The sequence below is a fragment of the Chiroxiphia lanceolata genome, chromosome 6, assembly GCF_009829145.1.
Source record: "Chiroxiphia lanceolata isolate bChiLan1 chromosome 6, bChiLan1.pri, whole genome shotgun sequence".
Lineage (NCBI taxonomy): Eukaryota > Metazoa > Chordata > Aves > Passeriformes > Pipridae > Chiroxiphia > Chiroxiphia lanceolata.
Genome location: NC_045642.1, coordinates 63,469,692 through 63,489,774, shown reverse-complemented (window position 1 = coordinate 63,489,774; position 20,083 = coordinate 63,469,692). Strand labels below are relative to the sequence as shown.

Here is a 20,083-nt window from a genome sequence, read left to right as displayed (position 1 = left end):
CACACATTCCCGGCTCTCTCCCGGTTCCCCGCGGCCGGTGCCGGGCGCGGTCCCAGCCGGCTGCTGCCCCTTTAAGGTTCGCCCCGCCCCCCCGCGCGCGCCCCGCGCTGACGCGCGATCGCGTGGCGCCTCTCCCCACCGCGGCCCCGCCCCCCGCCCTCCCCCACCAATCAGCGCCGAGGCCACGCCCCCCTCCCTCCTCCTCCCTCCTCCCCTCCGGGGCGCGGCACCGCCTCCCGCGCACGCGCGGCGGGCGGGCGGGAAGGCGCGGGCGGAAGGCGGGCGGGGCGGGGCGCGGCGCGCGCGCGGCGCATGCGCGGGGGCGCGGCGGCGGCGGCGGCAGCGGGGCGGAAGCGGGCGCGGGCGCGCGCGGCCCCTGTTCCGGCGGCGGCGGGTGAGGGAGCGCGGCCCGGACCGCCCGGCACGGCCCGGGCACCCTCGGGGGGCACCGCCCGGCACCCATGAGCTGAGCGCCGCGGCCGCCGCACAGCCAGCAGCGGGCGGAGCCGCCGCCGCGGGCCCGGCGGAGCAGCGGGAGCCGCCTCCCCGGCGCCCCATGCGCGGCCCGCGCTGAGCCCCGCCCGCCCCCTCTCTCGCCGCCGGGGCCCGGCGCTCGCCCTGCCGCCCTCCCTTGGATGCCGCCGAGATGGGCAAGGTGCTGTCCAAGATCTTCGGGAACAAGGAGATGCGGATCCTGATGCTGGGGCTGGACGCGGCCGGCAAGACCACGATCCTGTACAAGCTGAAGCTGGGCCAGTCGGTGACCACCATCCCCACCGTGGGCTTCAACGTGGAGACCGTCACCTACAAGAACGTCAAGTTCAACGTGTGGGACGTGGGCGGCCAGGACAAGATCCGGCCCCTCTGGCGGCACTACTACACGGGCACGCAGGGGCTCATCTTCGTGGTGGACTGCGCCGACCGCGACCGCATCGACGAGGCGCGGCAGGAGCTGCACCGCATCATCAACGACCGGGAGATGCGGGACGCCATCATCCTCATCTTCGCCAACAAGCAGGACCTGCCCGACGCCATGAAACCCCACGAGATCCAGGAGAAACTGGGCCTGACCCGGATCAGGGATAGGAATTGGTATGTGCAGCCCTCCTGTGCCACGACGGGGGATGGACTCTACGAAGGGCTGACGTGGTTAACGTCCAATTATAAATCCTAATGGGGAGAGGAACTATTTAGTCTACAAAGAATTAAAGAAACAAACAAACGAACAGAAAAACAAATTTAAAAAAAAAAAAAAAACCCACGTGGCTTTCCAGAAGAATGATTCTCTACTGAAAAGTAAAAAAAAAAAAAAAAAAAAAAAATAAAAAGCATCCATAGGATTACGATCACCTTTCTGCCACCCTTTCCTCCTGCACCCTTGGCTGGATTCCTGTTCTAACTCCTCCTGCTTGGCGTTAGGATGCTCTAACCTCGGAATGGGACACGAACACAGGCACTAGATGCTATGCCAGACTTCCAGCAAACAGGGGAAGGACACATTGTAGACTTGCTAAGTAACTTTTTTTTTTTGTTGTTGGTTTTCTTTTTTGTTGTTGTTTCCTCTCGATAGCCCTTTGCTGGTTTGAATTATTTCGGGGGGATGTTGGGGGAGGGGGTCCATTTTTCAGTGTATGCTTTCCGGGTCTACTTTTTTTGATTATATATATTTTATTTTTTTTTTTTTCCTCTCTCTCTCACTTTGCTGTAGATTGCTACTTTTTTGCATTCCTGCAGGATATGTTGCTAGGTCGACTTCATCTAGTAAACTGAAAATTATTGCTTAAAATCAAACCGCAGTCTGTCTTTTTATATTAAGGACTTTTTTTTTTTCTTCTTTTTTTTTTTTTTTTTTTAAAAAAAAAAGAAAAGTTCTGTTAATCTGTAACTAAACAGCGACTCGGTCTGGCTCCACGGCTCAGGCTAACGAGGGGAATTCTTGCCTGCGGTGGCAGAGAGTGGGAATTCCACTGTTAACGTGTGTTTTCGAAGTGCACGTCGGGCGCGCCGGGAAATGTAAGAACTGCTTTTGGAATGTCAGCTGGGGAGCTCTGCCCCGGCATACATCATGCATGAGGAGGGGATGCAAAGCAGCTCCCCACACCACACAGCGAGCGAGACAGGGACGATGTCCGTAGTTCCAGGTCAGGGGTTTTTTTTTTGGTCTTAAAATGACGTTTAGTTGCAGCTTTTTGCTACTCGGTGCCGGTCCCCCGAGTGGAGGTTCCTTCCAAAAGCAGATGCAGCAGTTACAAATGTTGCAGCGAGTTTTGCTTTAAATCGCAGATGTTTAGGCAAAAATCCAGCACTGACTCGCCTCTACCTTAAAAGGATTCCTGGTCCTTTCCAACAGAAAGAAGGAAACTGTTGTTATTGTTATTATTTTTCCATGTTGGAGCCTTGAGAAAAGGGGCGAGTTCCGCGCTGAGCTCGACTCGAGCCCGGTGGTTTTGACATCAGTTATGGCCATTTTGAGGAAATCACTTCTTGCTTTAGCTTTCCGAGCCTGGACCGAGCTCCTGCGAGTAGCTGGAGCCTCCCGTGTGTCCCGGTTGTTGCTGTAGTCCTGTAGGAAAGGGAACTATGTTGGATGTGTGAAGCCCATTGAGTAACTACTAATGAGAGCTGGGAGGGGAGAGAAAGAGAGAGAGAGAGAGAGAGAATCGACGCTGAATGTAAACTTCCATAATTAGTTCTTAAAGGGCAAGCAGCTCGTTAGCCATGTCACAGCCTGTAGAGGTGACTGGCCAATCAAAAACCCCACCCAGGGCGAGTATTTGCATAAAAAACTCAATCAAGTATTAATTAACGCTGGGTGCACAAACTGTTAAAAGCAGCTGGTTCTTATTCAGCCTTAAGGATTAACTTCAGATTTCCTCAAGGAGTTAGAACTCCGGTGGGGAATTCTAGGAATGTATGCTACAAAACCAGAAGAAAATGGCTTTTATTTTCCCTTTTTTTTTTTTTAAATCTCTCCTTAATTTTTTTTTTCTTTTTTTTTTTTTTTCCCAAGAATATGAGTTTTACATGGAATTGGGGGCGTTACACTACATTGCTGCAGTGGTGACTCTGCATGGAGAGTACGTTGTATTATGGAGCTCTTACCAAAGATGTGTGGGAAGACAAAAAAATCCTGAATTCACTTCTGAAATCCAATGCTTTGCTCGAAGTCCTTTTAGAATATGGTTCCCAAAAGACTTGTCTGGATGTGGGTTGCAAATGGGACTGGATGGGTTCTTGGTGCTAGAAGATAGAGCACTGATGGACTTTGTGAGTTAGGGAGTCTGAAGAAGCTCAATGTAGAAATAACTCTTCAATCTCAGCCCTAAAGAAGAGGAAGTGGGATTAGTTTACTTTAATCCAAGGCTGTTTTGCCGTTGGAAAAATCATTGCTCTATTTTCTAGCTTTTCTTTTCTTTTTTTTTTTTTTTTTTTTCCTGTTGCTGTAACTTAACAAACAAGTGTGGTGGTATAAAAACTTTAAAAAAAAAAAAAATACAAGAGTATGGTTACTGTTTTCTTCTGGAGCATCAATAAAATAGCCAAGCACAAAGTAAATGCCTAAACTGGAAAACTTGAAGCTCTATTAATGGTTCTTGAACTTTCTTAAACCTATTCTCAGTCAACATGAAAACTTCAGTAACTTCATTTTTCGTCTGAGTTGGTTTCCTGTGTTTCCAAGTGCTGGGGCAGCCTTTGCGTTGACTTCACAACTCTGTATTCCCTTAGTGACTTTGTTATTCTGTTTTTGTAGGTGAAAGGAAACTGCTTTTGCTTCTGGAATTTTTTTTTAATGTTTTGGGTTGGGGTTTTTTTGGGGGGGGTGGGGGGGAAGGAGAAAGGGGGAGAAAAAGTTACTGAAAGATGTGGCAGAGACGTCAAAAATAAAGGGCTGTCGGTACCGAACAAACCCCACAGGTTTCACTTCCAGCATGTCCTTTCTAGGCTGTAGCTGAACCTCCACCACGAGGTAGTGGCTCACAGGCAGGATAAAGTGGGAATCCTGTACGAAACCCGGTGATTTCCAAACCCATCTGGAGTTCCAAGCGCATCGATTTGTGTCCGTGTGAGTTCTGTGGAGTGAGTTCTGAGTGGCGTCAAAATCGTGTCCGACCAGTGACTGAGTTTGTGGCCTGTGACCCCCCCCCCGACTGGAGTAACCAGGAATTCTGTGTTCTCAATATGGCTGTAGTGTTGGTAAAGAACTGCTAAGCAGAAAAATAAAGCAATTACACAGCGGAGCTCTCCTGGTATGTTACTTATATTTAATTACGGGAGAAACAGAAAGGGGCAATCTGGTGGCGTTGTGCTGAGATAAAGAGGGCTCTGTTCTGGATCTCCCAGCTCGGAAGCCTGGCTGTAATTCCTTGGAGAATTAGATGAGTGACTATTTTTGTAAGTGGAAAAGGATGGTGCTTCTTTGATATTCCCACTTGGCATTCAATAATCTCGAGCAAATTTCAGTGTCAGGGTTATCCAGCCTCGGTGCCAGCCCCACGTAACTTGGGAAGCTGTTCCACGGAGGGAATTGCTTGGAAAGGGAGGACAGGAGGCCGGTGTAGGACATGCAGGGATGGACAAAAGGGCTGCTGAGTGACTCGAGGTGCTTGTGGAGCGACAGATGTGACGCTGGGGCTCTGTGGTGCCTGAGCAGGACACGAGTGAGCCGATAAAAGGACTTGGGCAGGTGCTGGGGCTGTGGGGGGGCGGGATGTGAGCAGCGGGACACGGACACTGCGGCAGCTGCCATCCCATGGGAGAGGCAGTAGGGTCACAGCCTGGAGCTGGGCTGCTCAGGCTCTGCTGGCAGAGTCTCCGAGGTGGCTCCCACAGCTCCAGGTGCGAGGCCGAGTCTGGGAACTGTCTTCTTGTTGCAAAGCTTTTGGGAATCCTCGGGAAGCATTGTTACCTGGGCTAGTCAGTGGCATCCCTGCCTGTGGCAGAGGGTTGGGAATAGATGGTCTTTGAGGTGCCTCCCCACCCAAACTATTCCATGGTTATCCAGCCAGGTGGGAGTCCCTGGGCTCAGGGATGGTGGATCCCCCACAAAGCCTTCCCCTTCCAGGGCATTCGGGCTCTGTCTACCTGGATGTCAGCTCAGGGTGTGGCTGTGTAAATGAACTTACTCTGGCTTAATTAAACTCCTCGGAGCTGGGAGACAGGGCTCCAGAGGGGGAAACTCGTGTCTCTCTCATTGTAGTAGTGAGTCACATCTCAAAATGCCGGCGCTTATCGGGCCGCGGGGAGCGTGACTCCCAACTGTGCCCTGACTCACTCAGGGCTCTGCCCTCACTCACAGGGCTCTGATCCTCATGGACAGGGCTTGGAAAAAGTGTGCCTGCCGTTCCTAATGCGAGATTACCCCTGCTAATCCAAGTCCTCCTAAAGGAATGTGTCTTGCTTTAAAAACGTTCTCAGAACAGCTGGACACAAAGTCTGTGGGAGCCGGTGGTGGACCTGTGGTTATATCCCTTCTCACTGGGAATTGGGAATGGGAAAAGCAACTGCCAGGAGTGGAGAGCTCGCTGCAGAGAGTGGAAGCAGCCTTGGTGTGAGCACTGTGACTCAGACTTCCCTCTAAAGCACAACCGTGCTTTTTATCTTGGATTTGCTTCCCGTATCTGTCCAGCCTGAAGGGCTCAGCGTGTGGGATCCGAAATCCCCTCGGCTTTGGAGCTTTCTGGAACGAAAAAGAAAAGCTTCCCCCTCACCTCATGGGGAAGAATCAGCTTCCAGGGGCTGTTGGTGGGAGAGTGTCACCTCTGCTGACTAACTCAGTTCCTCTTCTGGGGTCCCATGCGCGGCCCCGGCACCGCTCAGGGCTGTGTTTCGGAATTACGTCTGAGCTGACGCTCTCAGGGCTTCAGGTCGAGGTGGAGCCCCACAGTCCAGCTCACTTTCAAAACTGGGAGCACCCAGAGAGCAGAATGGTGTAATTTTAGCCCTGTGTTAGCTCTGGAGGGTGCAGGGCTGAGTCAGAGCTCATGGGGAAGGTGGTTTTTACAGGCGGGAAATGGGGTGTGCGGCGGGTTGTCCAGGAAGTGCCTCTGCTCTTGCTTAAGAACAGGTATCTCTGGCCTCCTTAAAAAAAGGAGGGGGGAAAGAAAAGAGTCAAGATGTGACTCATCTGCTGAGTCTCACAGCGGTTTAACAGGCTCTGGCTCCTGCTTTGCCTCTCAAGTTTTCCCTTCCAGAGGATGCACTTCACTCCTCTGCTCCTGGTTTCTTTAGTTGCGTCTCCCAGGACAGCTTTAGTTAGGAAAAATACTTCAGCAGGGTTTAATGGGTGTCCTGAGAGATGGAAGTTGGTGATGCTTGGAAATTGGCAGCACTTAAAACACTTTGTTTTCCCTGTGAGTTTTCAGGTGAGGACAACTCCCAGGGGTGCCACCAGCAACTCCTGGATCTGTAGAGGTATCCTGGTGCCCAAATTGCCCTTCAGTGGGTGAAAACTCCTTCGGTGGTTAAACAGAGGAGAGGAGGGAGCCAAGGTGTAGAAAACAGCCTGAATTCCTGACTGTGAGGGGGTTGAGGCCCTGGCACAGGTTGCCCAGAGAAGCTGTGGCTGCCCTTGGATCCCTGGAAGTGTTCAAGGCTTGGAGCTTGGAGCAACCTGGTCTAGTGGAAGGTGTCCCTGCCCATGGCAGGGGGTTGGAACTGGATGGGCTTTAAGGTCCCTTCCAACCCAAACCATTCTGGGATTCTGGTCCTATGAACTCCTAAATTATCCCTGTGTCTGTGCCTAGAATGGATTCCTTGTTTCTACTATAATGGGTGTAAAGCTGCCTGGGCCAGGCACCGGCTTCATCCCAAAGTTTCATTCTGATGGAGCAGGAGGGGAGGTTTTCTCCCTCAGCGTTGCAGGAGATGAAAACCCACGGAAAGCTGCAGCAAACACTGCGCTGATCTGATCGTTGTTTGGCTGGTTTATGGGAATGCACTTTTATTTCACATTTTGGGCTGAGCTGCAGCGATGCATCAGAGCACGGCACCTGCCTGGATGGAGAGGAGCAGAACCCCAGAATACCTCTGCCATTCATTTCAAGCTGGTATTTGGAGAACGAACCCATGCCATGAAGGGTGGGAGCCCCATGGTTTGCAGGGCCTGGTGCTGACAGCTCCTGCCTGGGCAGCACCGCTGGCTTGGCGCTCGCTCCGAAGGGGACTTTGCACTTTGCCCGTGGAACGTGGGATTGCGTGGTCCTCGTGCTGTTAATATTTGCTGTTTTCTCCCTGAGGAGCTTTGTACATTTTCCCTTGGGAAGTGGAGGGGCTGTCGTGGAGCAGCACAACCCCGTGGCTGGTAACTCCCAGCGGACCGGGATGCGCCGGTGCAGTTATCCCATAACTTAACATCTGCCAGGGCTCCTCTCCCCACAGGGGCTGGATTAGCCTGGAACTCACCCAGCTCTCTGGGAAGCTTTTCCTATCACGTACCTGCGGCTTCCAGGCTGCTGCCCTGGCTGTAACCAAGCCCAGCACCCGCCTCATGCCGTGGAGAGCAGGGAAGAAGGGATTTGGCTCTGCCTTTCCCTCCAGAGCAAGTCTGTCTGTTAAATGTTCAAATTGCATAGTGTTTAAATGTCCAAATTCCACCCTATATATATATATCATAGTTACTCATATTTTCAATATGATGAGTGTTCTGGGCTGGGATGACCCACGTTGGACTGGTTTTCATGTCAGCACAGGAAATAAAAGCATTTTGAGAGGGAGGTGAGGGGCAGCAGCAGGACAGACAGTGCTGGTGTGCTGGGTGAGTCCTTCCTGCCCGGCACAAAGGTTTGGGACGAGCTTCCCCGGCACCTGCTCGCTGGAAGATGAGCCAAGCTCAGCAGGGCTGGGGTGGAAGGCGCTGAATCGCTGCCAACGAGCTGTCCCTACATCTCACTCTGGCTCGTCTTACAGCCTTGGACTTGCTAATGAATCCAAAGTCCTCCAGCCCTTGCCTCCAAACATCCTGAGTATGTGGCGTTTGTGAGCCAGGATCACCATCCCAGGGATCTGGGATCTGGGAGCTCCTGCCGCTCTCCTGCGGCACCGCTCTGTCCAGGACCTGCTTCTGGCCACGTTGGCTGCAGCATTCCGGCCTCTCCAGGGAGGGCTGGGAATACTGCAGACCTGGGCAGTGATGTGTTTTCCTTTAAGGAACGCTGCCTGCAGCCTGGCAGCTGCAATCTCAGGATCTCGCTCCTGCCGTACCTGTTTGGCTGATTCCCTGTGGAGAAATCCTCCTCTGCATTTTCCCCTTGATGGGAGGTTATGCTTTTAACCACAGCACCAAAACTTCCCAGCTCCTCTTTCCACCATGACCCTTAGGATTTTGGAAGGGGGATGCAGCTCCCCACGAGGACAAGCTGCAGCTTTTCCATCTCGTTGGGAGCTGCCTGTGGGTTTCCCTGGCTCAAGGCCTCCAGGTCACAGCCTGAAACCTCTTCCCCCAACACTTTTTGCCTCCTCACCATTCCAGTGTTCCCCTGGAACACTGACATGGGGGAGAAGGGGCTCCATAGCTCCTCTTTCCCCTCTCCCAGGCTCTCCAGCACTCCTGCTTCCCCCTGGAAACTCCCCGACCAGTGAAACTGGTTAATCACGTTGACACTGGAGGAGTTCTGGCATCCAAGAGCGGGATCTGCGGATTAACTCCTTCAGGTGTTTGCCAGCTTCTGGGCAGCCTGATGCATATGTAACTTCTGGGCCTCTGGAAAATCTGGAGCTTCCCAACACTTGAGGGTTTATGAACTGATGTCTCCCCTCGCAGCTCCCTCCTCCCTCGGGTTGCCAATTACCCGCGGGCGCTCCACGACAGACACGGAGTGTTTTGCCGCCGGTTCCGTTGTCTGGAGAAGAGGCCTCCGGCACCCACAGCTTCCTCCTGGGCTCTATCCCACCTCCCAGCACCCGCCCTGGGAAAACCAGGTGCTACTTAAGGCGTTGGATCCGTGGATGTGTTTAACATCTGCTAAATCCCCGGCATCCCCAGCTTGCACTAAGGAAGGCTCCGGGATATCCTCAGCTGCGTGGGGCCGGAGCAGCCCGATCCCAAACCTGCAGTTCAGGCTGGAGCACTTGCAGATGGCAGATAGGGAGGGAGAGGTGACTCATGGAGATTAAATATCCTGCTGCTCCCGCCTCCTTGGCAGCGATGGCTCAACACACCAACGGCAGATCCAGCCGGCTCCGTCATTCCCGGTTTTCTTTTGCCTCCGGGTGCAGGAGAAAATTGGGAAAGGCAGGAGGTGAGGTAGCCAGGATGCTCCTGGGGGGAGGAAGGGGACGGAGGCTGCAGGGATGGGAGGACAGAGAGGCAGAGCAGTGCCTGGGGGAGGCTCATTCTTCCTCAAACACATTTATTTCCATTGGTTTCATTGGGAAAACTTGGAATGCCGCATCCTTTCCCGCTGAGTTTCTGCCGGCGGAAAGCGCTTGCAGGGCCGTCAAGACAACGATTTCCCATCTTCTCTGATTGTTCAAGGCACTGCAGAGTTGTTGTTGTCAGAGCCCGTTCCCCGTTTTGGAAACATAATTGGAATTATGCAAATTCCGGTGCGGCACCGGTGAGTGACTGACGCGCTCCGAGCCCGGCGCAGCGCCCCGCTGGAATGTCTGAGCATGGAAGCCTCGTGCCTTCCAGGGGGATCTGAGGGCTCAGCCCCGCTCCTGCCACAGCTCCCGAGCATCCCATCCCGCTGTGGTGATTCCCAGCAAAGCGCAGAGCTCGGCTGGGAACACCCAGTGCTTGGAGCTGTGACACCACGCCTGTGTTGCCAAAATTCCCGTTGGTCAGGGCCTGGAGCTGCTTTGGGGATGCGGGATGCCAAACTTCCCAGTGGCAGCTCAGGGGGCTGTTTGGTGGGAGCAGGGAGTGGAATCTGGAGCACGAGGCTTGAGGAATTGGGAGCAAAACTCTCTCTGTGGGGGTCGTGACTCTGCCACCCTTCAGAAACCACCCTGCCCTGATCCATGTGAGTGTAAGGAATGGTGCCTGGATCTGGCTGTGATTCCAACCAGGAATATGGTGTGGGCACTTGGAGTGAGCCCTGGCTGGGTGAGGTGCTCTCGGACACCCTTCGACTGGGCCGTGTCAGTGGGAGAGGTGACAAAATCCAGGCTCCTGGGAGCAGCTGGATCCACGTCAGTGCTCATGGAGCGGGATCCTGGGAGGGGCTCCGACCCAAAGGGGCTCCTCGTGCTGCCCAAAGTCCCGCAGGGAGATTTTCAGGAGGGAGGAGGGATTTTGCCAGAATAAAAGCACTTCCCCCCCCCCCCCAGCCATCTCAGCCTTTCCAACCGCGTGTCCCGCAGCGGTTCCTCTTTTAGCACCACGACTCCTAAAAAAAAAAAAGTGTTGACTGCAGCTTTTCTGGAGGCTGCAGCGCTCCCGCCTCGGTGCCTGCACAGCTCTTCCCAGCCTCCTTCCCGCTGCGGTTCCTGGGCTGAAGGCAATCTTTTCCGGTCTGACCGCATGGCCAAGGAATGTATGTGCACATACAGTGTGTCTGGAGTAAGTTAAGTGCCAACAGCCAGGCTTTTGGGAGCAGCACGGAGGGAAAAATGATGTCCAGGCTGCTGCTTCCTCAGTTCCCTTTGGATCTGGGACGGCCACGGGGTGCTCCATCCCGACCTCGGCGTCTCCGAGGGTGTGTGGCAGCAGCGATTTCTGCCTCTCCACGGTCAATAAAACCTTGGCCAACTGGAACAAAAATATTAAATCCGGTTAGTTGGGAAGGGAACGCTGGCTAATAAATAAACGGAGCTGGGAAGAAAACCCGGGCGATCCGGCGTGTCCAACAGGCGTGTCATCCGCTCCTCGGGAGACGCCGCGGAGGGGGACGAGGGTAATTAAGAAAGCAATTAATGCAAGACGTGAGGCTGCTTCCAGAAGACACGAGGAAATCCAGACTCCAGCTGTGCTGTCGTGTCCTGTCCTGGCAAAGGCCCTGCCCGCGCTGGGAGGGGGAAGCACGTGGGGTGTTGGTTTGGGGGCTCCATTTTCCGGGAGGAGCAGCAGGTTGGGGGCTTGGCATCTTCCAGCAGGTCCAAAACCTCTCCATCAGCTTTGGCGGGATCTGTGCTGGCCGCTCCCTCCCACCAGGATATATCTGGAAAAGGCCACCTGGAGTGGGAGGACCAGCAGGGCCAGGGCTGGGTTGTCCAGCGCCGGAGCTCCCTGAGCATCTTTCCAGGCCAGCTGCTTTGTCAGCTTGGAGCTCTCGGAAAAAAGAATGGGATGATGTTTCTGTAGCGGAGCCAACCTCTAACACACTCAGCTTGGCTGCGGTCCGTGCGTGGGGCCGTGGTCAGCCTGGAGCTGGAAGCAAAATGCCTTTAAATGTGGATCTAAATTGGATCTCAGTCTAAATCTGTGCTGGGGGGGGAGCTCAGGGAAAGGAGAAAACCCCAGTGACTGCTGCTGGCTCCAACTGCAAAGATTCCTACATCTATATTTTTATGTCTATGCATGTATAAATAAATTGCAAAGGTTTGTCTACGCTGATGTTCGATGGATCCCAGATTTTATGGGCTCGATGAACCCAAAGACATTACACAGTGTAGAACCCCAGAATGGTTTGGGTTGGGAGGGATCTTAAAGACCATCCCATTCCACCCCCTGCCATGGGGGGTTGCTCCAAGCCCCATCCAGCCTGGCCTCGGACACTTCCAGGGATGGGGCAGCCACAGCTTCTCTGGTCATGGCAAGAAGGAAAGGCTCTGCTGTGGCTCCTGGTGCCATCATATGATTTTTTGGACAGACACATCGTCCTCTCTTGGTTTGTGGGAGACCCAGGGACTGGATCTGGGCATTTCTGCCCTTTCTTTACATGAGTAGGAAGCCTTGGGGGGGCACCCCCCCATCTCACAGCCGTGTCTTCCCAGAACCAACCCCCATCCTCCCAAAATATCCCCTCCACAAAGCCCAGGCTGCCCTGACAGTGTTCACAGGGCGTTGCCTTCCCACTGAATTAAATATAACACTTGGGTTTGGGGTGGGATTTTTTGGGAAGGAAATCTGTTGCCAAGCAATAGAGCTGTGGCCTGGCTTTCTCGTCCCAAACCGAGCCCTAAAAGCGTCTGCAAATATCTGAGACATCTGCAGTGGGGTCACAGGAGGCTGGATCACAGGAATGTGGGGGAAAAGCTGCTGCTGGGGTTGGGAGAAGGTTTCCCTTTCACTTTCCAGTGGCTGCCAAATTGAAAGTGGAGAGCTTTTTGGTCCCAGGCACTGCAAGAGATATGGAAGATCCTGAGTAATCCCAGGGGGTCTCACAGGGAGGGCAGCAGCAAAATTTCCCTATGGATTTACACTTGGCACATGCACAGCCTCCTGGACACTGTCATGCAAAAACATTGGGTTTTCCCCCAAAATAAGGGTGGGATCAGCCCCGACATGGAGACGTTGGCACTGCAAACTGGAGAATGAAATTCCACACCCACTCCTCAATCCATGGCAGGTGTAGGTGAATGAGGGGGTCAATACTGACCCACATCCACACCTGGGGAGCTGACAGTGCCCATTTGCCTCCTTGGAAAAGCTCCAGTGGGAACGACGGCACCGATCCAGTGACTGACTCTGTCCCGGTGCTGACGAGTGTCGTCTGCACCACAGCCCTGGGTGGTGGCCACAGCTCTGCTCCAGGCCCAAAACAGACCTGCAGGAGAGTTTCACCTCCCAGCCATCCAGAGGGGTATGAAGTTTTCCTGATGTTTTCCCCAGCTGTCCAGCTTCGGAGGGAAATCCCACCGGCGTGCTTTCCTCATTAACCGCTGTCACATTTTCCAGGCAGTGCCAGGCGCTGATTTGCATCACCAGATCACAAGGATGTGACCTAATTAAATTTCAGCTCTTTTCAATATGATTTTCATACTCACACGGGGTGGGTTGTTATTTTTTTTTTTTTCCTGGGCTTGTGGAACCAGCTGTCCCAGCAGGGATGTTTCAGGCTTGGAATGGAAGAGGAGAAAACATCTAAATTCCCACTGGGAGCGGCTGCAGAGGCGAGCTCTGGGGTCTCTCCCAAGCCTTCCTCTGCTCCCAAAGTTTGATTCACAAGAGTGAATTTTTTTAACACTTATTGCAGACTTTTTATTATTATTTATGCAGAAAGGAACACGGTCCTCCCACCCCTCTGCCCTTACAGATGGATTTAGGGCACGCCGGGAAGAGGTGGGAGAACCTGGGATGAACAACATTCCTCCTGGACCAAACATCCTTCCCAGGGCCTTACAAGACGCCTCCAGCCAAGACAGGTCCCATCAGACCCCGTCAATGCTCATCAGCACAAGGCAAATCCAACCATTCCTCGCACCCAGACCTCCCCAGGAGTCTTTTAATCCCTGAAAAATATTACTTTGAGTCTTAGTTTTCCCTGGAAAGGTCCCACTCGCCGGTGAGGGTAACGTGTTTCCCAGGAGGGTATTCCGGGGGTTTTTTTTGGCTGAACAAGCAGGATACCCTGCATTTCCCCGTTGCTATGGCGAGGGGGAGAGCTGGGATTTTTTGTGCATGGGTTGGTGGATCCAGCCCATTCTGCACGGTTGGTTTGCCCTCCCATTAATTAAGGGCATTCTTCCCTTCCCCTCGCAATTAGCAGAAAGAAAACCCAATTAACTCCCGCGCGGTGGGCGCCGTCAAACCCTCCCGCTCTCCTGGGGGAAAAATCCTGCTGGCCAAAGACATTGTCCCGCTGAACACGGACCCCACACTGGTTCCCAGTGCACTCCATGGCCACGTGTTGCCACCTCATCCCTATGGAAGCTCCTGGTTTTCCCTGAGTGAATCGCATTCTTGGCTTTGCCAAACCCACTGATGGCGGGGCTTGGCTGAGAAATTGGGAATTTTGGGTGGAAAAGGAGATTCCTTAAAGTTTTCTGGACACCCTCAGGCTGGTGCCTGGGTGTCCCGATTCCCACCACTCCCAGGCTTTACCGAGCAGCCGGAGCAAACTCAGTAGGGAAGGGCACCTCCACTTCTCCTGCCTCCCTCAGCCTCTCATCCTCCTTTTTTTATGGCTGGAGCCCTTTTTTATGCAGCTGGAGCACAGGGTTCTCTCCATCCTGCCCCAGCATTCCGGCCCCAGCGGCTCCGCCTGTAATCCCTGCCATGAGGTGCAGCAGGAATTACCTGTTCCTGGACTGCTCCAACTTGCCCTGCCTGGCTCAGGCTGCTCCGAGCAGCTCTCCAGCTACCCCTGGCCTTCCCAGATGGATTTGGGTCCTGCATGACCAGCCTGGTTCCTCTGGTAAGGACGAGCAGTGCTCATTCCAGTCTCCCAAAATAAATATGGGAAGACCTCCCTGATGGGAGAGGATGGCAGCACCCTGTGGAGATAAGGAGTGACTTCTGATACGGTCTGACCTGGCTCCTGCTGGTCACCAAATCCCTGGGATTTGTCCCAGGATTTGCCCCCAGGATTTGTCCCCAGGATTTGCTCCTGGAATTCCCTGTCACTGCCTCAACACATTTAGTTTGCCTGACATGTCATTCCAGGGGATGCCTTGGTGGCCTCTGAGCAGGGACATGACTTGGTGACTTCCAGCTACCATCCGATACCACTCTCTTGCCTCCACTGGCTTCTCCTGAATTTTGGTTTTCCAGAGGATCATCCATACTCTAGCTGATTTATCAGCCTGGAGATGAACCAGAGCAGATCCGTTGCTCTCCCTAAGCCTTGAATTGCCCAAAATCCCAAGTGCCAGCATTACCACACTTTCCTTTTGCTATTTTAACCCTAATTAGGTGTTTGTGGCCAGTGCATTGGGGTTGCTGTGTGTCCCCTCCAGCTAGATTGCCCTGACAAGTTTGGCAGCAGGATGACTGATGTCCAGAGGATTTAGGGAGCTTACTTCCCACTCATTTCCAAGGAAATGAGGCCTTCCAGCTGCTCTGGAAAAGCAGGGCAGGGATATCAGAGGATATCCCTGTGATGCTCCTCTACCCTTGTGGGGCTGAAACCCACATCCACAATCCCTTTATTGGGCATTTTTTGGTGTTTCCCACCCACTGGGAACCTCCAGCTGCTGGGAACAAAAATCTCATCCCCTTCCTGAGAGTATCTCACCCCTTCACCTCACCTTGGGGTCCCTGTTTGCTTTAGAGACCCCCTGTCCCAGGAAGGGCAGGATCCAACCCTGAGGATAACAGCCAACACCAGCAGCTAAAGAGGCTCGGAAAGTGCTGCACTAGGACATGTCTGGCTGCTCTGAAATTCCAGAGGACATCAGGAAAGGATGATTCCGTGGTTTGCTAGTGGCTGTCGGGTGGGTTTAAGGAGCTGCTGATCCATTTGGAGAGGTCACGGTGCGGGACACGGCCCCTTCCCATCACTTGGATGTGGGAGCAGCACCTGGAGCATCCTGCATCCCGAGGAGAGCTGGAAGTTTGTCCATGGAAGGGGTGAATCCCTCAGCCCCCCATGCCCATCCCCAGGGCCACCCACGTCGCTGCCACAAGGGATTACACCGACCATCCCGAACATGATTCCAACCCCATCCATCAGTCCTGCCAATAATCCCTTGGGACAAAAGACCCCGAGGGCAGCTCCCGCCCCCCGCCTGTAATTCCTCCCCTGCTCCCTAATCCCCAGCCCTTCTGTCACAGTGGCCAAATCCAATTAACTGTGCAAGGATCACACTCCACCCTCAAGGCCCAGCGGGTGCTCAAATGGAGCCACGAGGTCCTTTGGGATGGATGGTGTGGGATGGCACCACTGGGGGTCAAGAGGAGCCATCCCTGTCCTTTAGTGGGGTTTATTCCCCAAACAAAGGACCTTGTGAGAGCTGGGAGGTGCATCCAGGCAAGGTGTGAGGGAGGGGAGGTGCTCTGAGACCTGTGCCTGTTACTCTGCCTGGGGTGACTCTTTTTCCCATTTTCCCAGTTGGCTTGGTTGCGGTACCAGCTTCCAAGACCCCATTCCAAACACCCACATGGGTCCCACTCAGCCTCCAAGACCCAATATCCACTTGCTCAGGGTTTTCCACGAGCCTCTGAGCTCCATTTTATGTCTGGTTGCAGAGGAAGATGTTCTGGTCCTACTCTGACCTGGCACAGGGAATGGTGGGGATGGGAAGGATGCTCCCCAACCTGGCCACGACCCCCAAGGCCACAGAACTCTTTTCCCATGATCCAGTCTGCCAAAAAAAAGGGCTCATGATGGAGGTACCACAAATTCAGGACAGTCCTGGTGAACCCCCACCAGAGTTCAGCCAAATAAACACCCAGCTGTTTGGATTTGTAGCCTTTGCCAGGATGAACTTGAGCTGCAAGATCAGGATGTGAAATCAGGTATTTTTGGGATGGTGAAGCTCATGGGACAGAAAGGAGGAGGGGGGCAAGAGGAACTGGAGGGTGCACAGGTACTGGGAAGGGGGTTTTGTGGGGACCACCAGGGATGTGCCAGCAGGGAGATGCTGCTTTTTGGGGCATAGACCAGGGGGAAAAGGTGAATAAATGATGGTTGGCCCCAGGAGGCCACAGAAGGATCAGGAAGCACCTTAAATCAGGGGGAGAAACACGTGGAGGTGGAGGCTGAGTCCAAGGGGATGAGGTCCAACCAGCCAGGGAATGGCTGAGGGTGGCACGTCAGCAGCTGCTTCAAGACCTGAGCTAATGTTTAGCTTTGGACTTTGCCCAATTGTCCAAGGGGCAAAGGAGGAGGAGGGCGGGAGATCCGTGAGGGGCGGAGTGTGGCCAGGGCTGTGACTCCTGCAGGAGCTCTGGCTCAGAGCAGGGTGATTCTGGGTGTAGTTCCTACCAGTTTGCTCCTGGTTCAGCAGGACATTCCCTGACCAGGCCTTGCTGAGCTCTTCCTGATGTGTTTTATTCCCGACACACCAGGCTCCAGAGGGGTGTTTGCGAGGGCTGCAATGAGAGAACACTGTCATGGGAACACCATCATGGACAGGGTGAGGAGCCCGGTGGCACCACTGACAAAGCTGTGAACGTGTCCCCAGCGCTGGCACAGGGTTGAGCACTTCCCTCTGGCCTGGATAACCCACCTCGGGAGGTGCCTTGTCTCTATTTAAACCCCCCTCTCCCGGGATGTGATTAAGGACGTGCCTATTAATTGCTGTGTCACATCAGCTCGTTCCTGTCACCACCGGTGCTCCCCAGGCAGCTCCCGTTGGACCATGGCCACGTGTTCCCTCTCCATCCCCACCCTTCACCCAAGCCTTCCCATTTTGAGTTCTACCTTCCCAGGCAATTTTGCACGGCAACATTCTCCAATCCCAGATTATTCTAATGACACCGTGGAAGAGCTAAAAATAGGAGCAAGGCATTTTCTGCCGGGGACGGCACCGGCAGCGGGAGCCTCCGAGGTGTTTGCAGGGAGCGTTTGGAGAGTATCACACCTCCCCTTTCCCTTCCCAGCCCTGGATCTTTAAATATCTGGCCCAAATCCACACGAGCCTGTAGTTGCTTAACTCCTTCCTTGCACTCAAATCCAAAGGAAACTGGGCACCTAAAAGGGTTTGGAGGAAACGGGGGGGGGAAGGGGGTGCAAACACTGCAGGAGGCACCGAACCTGCAGGAGTGACTCAGCCACGGTGTGGGTGGTGGGGATGGGGTGGCTGGGCTCTCCCGGCTTCCCTGGGGACCTCCTGGCTCCCGTGGAAACCTCCCAGTTTCTGTGGGATTCACAGCACCCACCTGCCCCATCCCACTTGGTTTGCTCTCCTGCCGGGGCTCTTGGAGGTCTCAGGGTCCTGCACACACTGGGAAACACTGTGGGAAGCAACCCCTGAATCCACGCTCCTCTCCCAAAAATGCACATCCCACAAAAGTGATGTATCCCCCCTAGAAATGAAGCCCTCCCAAAAAAATGATGCCCTGCTCCAAAACCAGCCATGCTGGATTTAGCACCTGTGCTGCTGGGCTGGGCAGGAGGAGCAAAACCGCTGTCACCAACAACTTTTTCCATGGCTTTGGACCAGATTCCAAGAGCCTGCACTGGGAGTGGGTCCGTGCATCATCCTGGACATGGAAGTCGGTGCTGGAATACAGGTGGCAGGGAATACAGGGTGGCAGGGAGCAGCCAGGGACACGTCCATCCCCAGCAGGGACACAACTGTTTTCCTCTGGGATGCACAGATCCTGTCCAGAGGGGAGTTAATCCCCTGCTCCGAGGCCCTTGGGCCAGGATTCTGCTGACGTGGAGCTGGAGGCAGGATGGGCTCCTGAGAAGGCCGAGCAGAGTGGGAAGGGCAGTCACTGGGAAGAGAAGCAGCTGGTTCCTGGCCCACAGAGGGGAACAGAAACGCCGGTGAGCCGGTGGCTGCCACGCGCCCGGGACTGCACTGGAGCGGAGCAGAGACGGATGAGTCAGAGGTTTCGGGCACAATGGGAAGTGCGGGCTCAGCAGGGATGGGGACATGCGGGGACAGGGACACGCCAGGATGGGGACGTGCCGGGATGGGGCCTCAAGGTTGCCCTGAGCAAACCCTCCTCCAGGGCAGGGTGAGGAACAGCGGGGAGAAACGTGGCTTTTTTCCCGCCCGGTCACCGGGAGAGGAAGGAAAAGGGTGAACTCCTGGCAGTGTGCAGGGACAGGGCCCTGCCACGTGTCCTGCCGGCAGCCGGGCGGGGGGATGTCCTGCACTCCTCAGCCGGCCCTGGCAGGGTACCAGGAACCACATCCCAGCTCAGCCAGAGCCGTCTCCAGCCCAGCTGCTTCCCCAAGGCCACTTCCCTCCCGCCCACTGCTGCCTCCTCACTTCCGCAGCCTTTTCCTTTTTATAACTAATCCCCAAAACCAAACCCAGAAGAGCAAGAGGAATAAAAAAGTGCCCACGGCAAAGCAGGAGCTGTTTTGCCACCTGATCCAAGTCACCCCGACAAGGCCTTGGCTGCCCCCACGTTCCACATGGGAGCTCGTGAGGGCAGAAATAATGGGCACAAATAATTACAGGCCTGAAGATGGAGGTGCTGTTTGTGGGCCATGTGTTCCCACAGGGATGGGAGAAACCTCCAGTGGCAAACCTGGGGTGGACTCAGCTGTCCAGTGGCAGACATCCTCCAAAAATATCTCCAAAGGCCAGAGTTTCAGCCACCCTTCTTCCTTCCCCTTCCCACAGGATGGTGGCTGGGAGAACTTGAGCCTCAAGAGGCCACTGAGCTTGGACACAAGCCTGGAACACCATCACCCTGGAGGTGCCAGGTCACTCCCTGGGGCTGGGAGCACCCAAACACTCGGGCTCAGGGCTGGAAACCAGGGCTGTGGTTGCCCAGCAGTGCTGCACGAACCCCACGCTTTGCATGGCCCCAGAAAATTAAATTTCTCTTTCAGGATGTGAAAGGAGACCACGAGACTGAGGTCCCACGGCTTCCCCCCTGGGCTGACAGGACACTGCACTGGCAGCAAGCACATCAAACTGACAGTTTGGGGAGGCAGAGGGAGGTAAAGGCTGGGATCCCTTTTCCTGCATCCCACACGCCTCTCATGGGACTGTTCCTGCAATGCCATCGAGGAGTGTCCCCATCCCCCAGCTCAGGCTGCCCAAACCCCTGGGGTTTGAAATCACAGAATCCCAGAATGGTTTGAGTTGAAAAGGATCTTAAAAGTTCATCTCATTCCAACCCCTGCCATGGGCAGGGACACCATCCCAGGTTGCTCCAAGCCCTGTCCAACCTGGCCTTGGACACTTCCAGGGATCCAAGAGCAGCCACAGCTTCTCTGGGCAACCTGTGGCAGGGCCTGCCCACCCTCACAGCCAGGAATTCCTTCTCAATATCCCGTCTAACCCTGTCCTGACCTGTGGCCCTATGAGGTGGGAAGCAGGAGTGGTGGGATGGGAGCCCCTGGATGTGTTTTCTCGTCACCAAGTGGGGGTGTGACAGTGTCACTGAGCCGTTTGCTCCTTGGGTGAGGCTCAGGAAGTGGCATAACAGTGGCAGCCACAGCCTGGGAGTGGCTGCTCCCACAAAATCAACGGGAGACACCGTTTAACAGAGCCATTTGCCACATACTGGGAACCCACCGCAGCCAGCGGGAGGGAGCGGATCCTCTGGAATAAAAGCCGTTTTCCAACACTCTCTCTTAACACTGCAGGCAAGAAGCATCATTTTCCAAGAGGAAAACCCATTTGTCCA

At 54.5% G+C, this 20,083-nt stretch overlaps 2 protein-coding genes and 1 long non-coding RNA gene across 3 annotated transcripts in view; 1 reads left to right on the top strand and 2 right to left on the bottom strand.

Annotated features, from left to right (window-relative positions):
- The window catches only part of LOC116788859 (maestro heat-like repeat-containing protein family member 6), a 946,858-nt gene that overhangs the window by 41,603 nt on the left and 885,172 nt on the right, over positions 1 to 20,083 (bottom strand). The window lies entirely within an intron of this gene.
- Positions 345 to 4,238, top strand: ARF6 (ADP ribosylation factor 6). The gene is made up of 2 exons (XM_032692109.1): positions 345 to 2,141; positions 3,943 to 4,238. The coding sequence occupies exon 1, from the start codon at positions 647 to 649 to the stop codon at positions 1,172 to 1,174; it is 528 nt and encodes a 175-aa protein (XP_032548000.1). The 5' UTR covers positions 345 to 646; the 3' UTR covers positions 1,175 to 2,141; positions 3,943 to 4,238.
- LOC116788896 lies at positions 14,439 to 17,277 on the bottom strand. The gene is made up of 4 exons (XR_004357792.1): positions 17,187 to 17,277; positions 16,749 to 16,855; positions 16,037 to 16,125; positions 14,439 to 15,351 (listed from the first exon to the last, which is right to left on the bottom strand). It is a non-coding gene; the product is annotated as an uncharacterized LOC116788896 (long non-coding RNA).

What these genes read in the sequence shown, in the direction of transcription:
- ARF6 (XM_032692109.1), top strand. Translation starts at nt 647, where the DNA reads ATGGGCAAGGTGCTGTCCAAGATCTTCGGGAACAAGGAGATGCGGATC.